The 2,530-nt window shown below is 41.3% G+C and overlaps 1 protein-coding gene across 4 annotated transcripts in view; it reads right to left on the bottom strand.

Annotated features, from left to right (window-relative positions):
* Nucleotides 1-2,028, bottom strand: part of LOC119302889 (BTB/POZ domain-containing protein At2g46260-like) — a 3,570-nt gene extending 1,542 nt beyond the window's left edge. For all 4 annotated transcript variants that reach the window (XR_005147778.1, XR_005147777.1, XM_037579937.1 and 1 more), the window contains exons 1-3: nt 1,722-2,028; nt 226-344; nt 83-146 (exon numbers count right to left, since the gene is read on the bottom strand). Coding sequence is in view for 2 of the 4 variants with exons in the window: in XM_037579937.1 (XP_037435834.1) it covers nt 83-146; nt 226-344; nt 1,722-2,025 (487 nt within the window). In the remaining 2 variants the exon portion in view is untranslated. The remainder of the gene's footprint in view (nt 1-82; nt 147-225; nt 345-1,721) is intronic.
* Between the last annotated feature and the right edge of the window lie 502 nt (nt 2,029-2,530).

The following is a 2,530-nucleotide window of genomic DNA, read 5'->3' as shown; positions in this document are numbered from 1 at the left end:
AAATCGACAATATAATCACAATAGCAAACTAGAATCATCAGTTATAAGATGAAGAATCTAAGAGTGCATTGTACGCTGTTACCTGAATCAGCTATTCGAAGTGTTGCCTGTCCCTTGTCAGACTCTTTCATGCCGTTTGAGAAAAGCTAAGAAGCATTGAGTTTATCAGAAAGCTAAGTAAAGTGGCTATAGAAAAGATGCATTTCAGAATGTCATCAAAATTACCTTGAAAAAGAAAGGGCTTTTTGCAGCAAGAATGGCCGAATTGATATGCATGGTAGTGACTCGTAAAGTTGGTGCAGCCATCACTATAGAAGAAGAATCAACACATTCTCCTTCATCACCTGCAAAATACCAATGTCAGATAAATACAGAGAAAGTGTGCAAAATTAGGGAGTGGAAGGTTTTTAACGAAATTCCTAGACAAGATTTTTGCTGTTCAAATATTTGGAACAACATGTTCTCTATGTTGCACATTCATTTAATCAACCTATAGAAAAGCAACAAAATGTTGAACATACAAAAAACTGGACACCTATTGAGCTGCATCAAGCATAATAAGCACGCTCATATGTCGGTGAGTGAAGTATTCACAAAAGTTACCACAGGGATCCTATTAGAATTTTGTTCAACTTGCACTCAAGTGACAAACACCAGACTAAAGTCTTGCAATGTTATCTTCTTTTATGTAATTAATCAGTATTCCATACCTCCCAACCAACTAGAAGCAGTAGCATGGTATCTCACTAGGACTGGGTCGTAAATAGTATGTTGCTCGTTTATGAAAAAATAGTCAACTAGTACTACATATAGTTGACGAATGGACTGTGCTAGTACTGTACCAACATTACCGGTGTGTACGACAGTGCACAAGTGTTCGTGCTAACTAAAAGTAAGTGATTATGAGCAGAATAATATCGACTGTAAATGTATCAATGCAAAACGACAGAAATTGAGATGAAATGTGGAACAGAGAGCAGGGTTATGGAGAGAGTTCTAGAGATTTAGGAGCTCCTCACTCCACACCTCCTAACTAAATATATTTCTTATTCGCAAAAAAAATAAAAACCTAAACATATTTCTACATATCCATGTATACATTCAGAAATATAACAGTTTTGATGAATCTGTCCTTCTACTTGTGTTGGACCTTTCGATGCTACATCCAGAGACTAACAACTGCAGATTCAATGCAGCAATCAAGCAAATCACGTTTCTCTTGTGAAAGATGTGAAATAATTGATCAGCTTGTTTTCCTTGGATCTGAGTCTGAAGAATTGTGCTGCCTGGATCACACAGACAGCCACGGAAACACGAATCACACATAGTAACTACCCTTAACCAGTCCGCATCCCACTGGTCCTGCAGACCTATCCCATGCAAAATAAATTCTAAGGAGTACTATATCTTACTGGTAATGGTATGATGCAGTCTGCTGAAAACTACTGCTACATCCAAATATGTGGCCACAGATGTGCTGCATCCAAATCAGTCGCCTGGATTACATCGTAGAGTACAGGCGTACAGCTCAAAAATCCAAACTTTTTTTATTTAAGAAAAACATCTCCTCTGTTTTGCTCCCCCTTTACCTACCCACAGATCCCTAACGAACGAACAGAGGAGAAAATCACACAAATCCAGATCCGAGTTGCGTAGGGGTTTAATTTGCGCGCAAAGAAGTGGGGGAGATGCGATGGATCTGCCGGAGGTGCTGTGCTCACTTTTGTCGTCCTCGCGGCGGCGCTTGCGGCTGGCGGCGTCGTCGCTGCCGACGACCTCGACCCGCAGCTTCTTGTCGGAGAAGGCCTCCTTGTCAAAGGCGAACTCGAAGCTCTCGCCCACCACCGCCTCCTCCGCCCCCGCCCCTGCCATGCCGCTCACCTCTGGAAGCACCACCGCCGACGGCCGTAATCCGAGCGAGCTAGATGGCCTGGAGGCGCAGGAAGAAGGGGAAAGGGACTGCTGTGTTGCTGAGATAAGAGAGACGAGGGGAGGTGAGGTCGTTCCTTTCATTTCTCCGACCATAAATGTTTTTCATTATATCAATTAAATCAAATTTACTCTCAAAAAAATTAAATTAAATTAAATCTTTTGCAAGGCCTCATACCGGTGGGTGTAACATAATTGCATTAACTCAATCAAAGTAAACCATTCTAGCTACATGTCGGACACGGGCAATCAAATTAAATCTTTTGCAGTAACTCAATGAAATCAAATTACTTTCTGCATTAAAATATGATCGGAGTAAGTTATATGTCGAGCAATATTGATGCTAACCCACTAGAATAAGTATATCTCCGTTGCAATGCATGAACAATTAGCTAGTTTTTTTAGTAAAATGTTAGCCTTCATCTACCCATCAAAATACATAACACTCTCTGGTTGACCAGCTAGTGAAGCAGAAGGTGAAAAACAATTCAACCCTCATGTCATCCTTACGTGGGCGACTCGAGGGTGATTAGGTTTTTTATCGTGTTGTCAACTCTTCCCTCGCCGTTGTTGGCGAGTGTGGCAATGATATCTTGTGTGC

This window comes from Triticum dicoccoides, chromosome 5A (assembly GCF_002162155.2).
Source record: "Triticum dicoccoides isolate Atlit2015 ecotype Zavitan chromosome 5A, WEW_v2.0, whole genome shotgun sequence".
Classification (NCBI taxonomy): domain Eukaryota; kingdom Viridiplantae; phylum Streptophyta; class Magnoliopsida; order Poales; family Poaceae; genus Triticum; species Triticum dicoccoides.
Note: the sequence above shows the minus strand (reverse complement) of the source record. Positions and strands in the feature narration are given on the sequence as shown.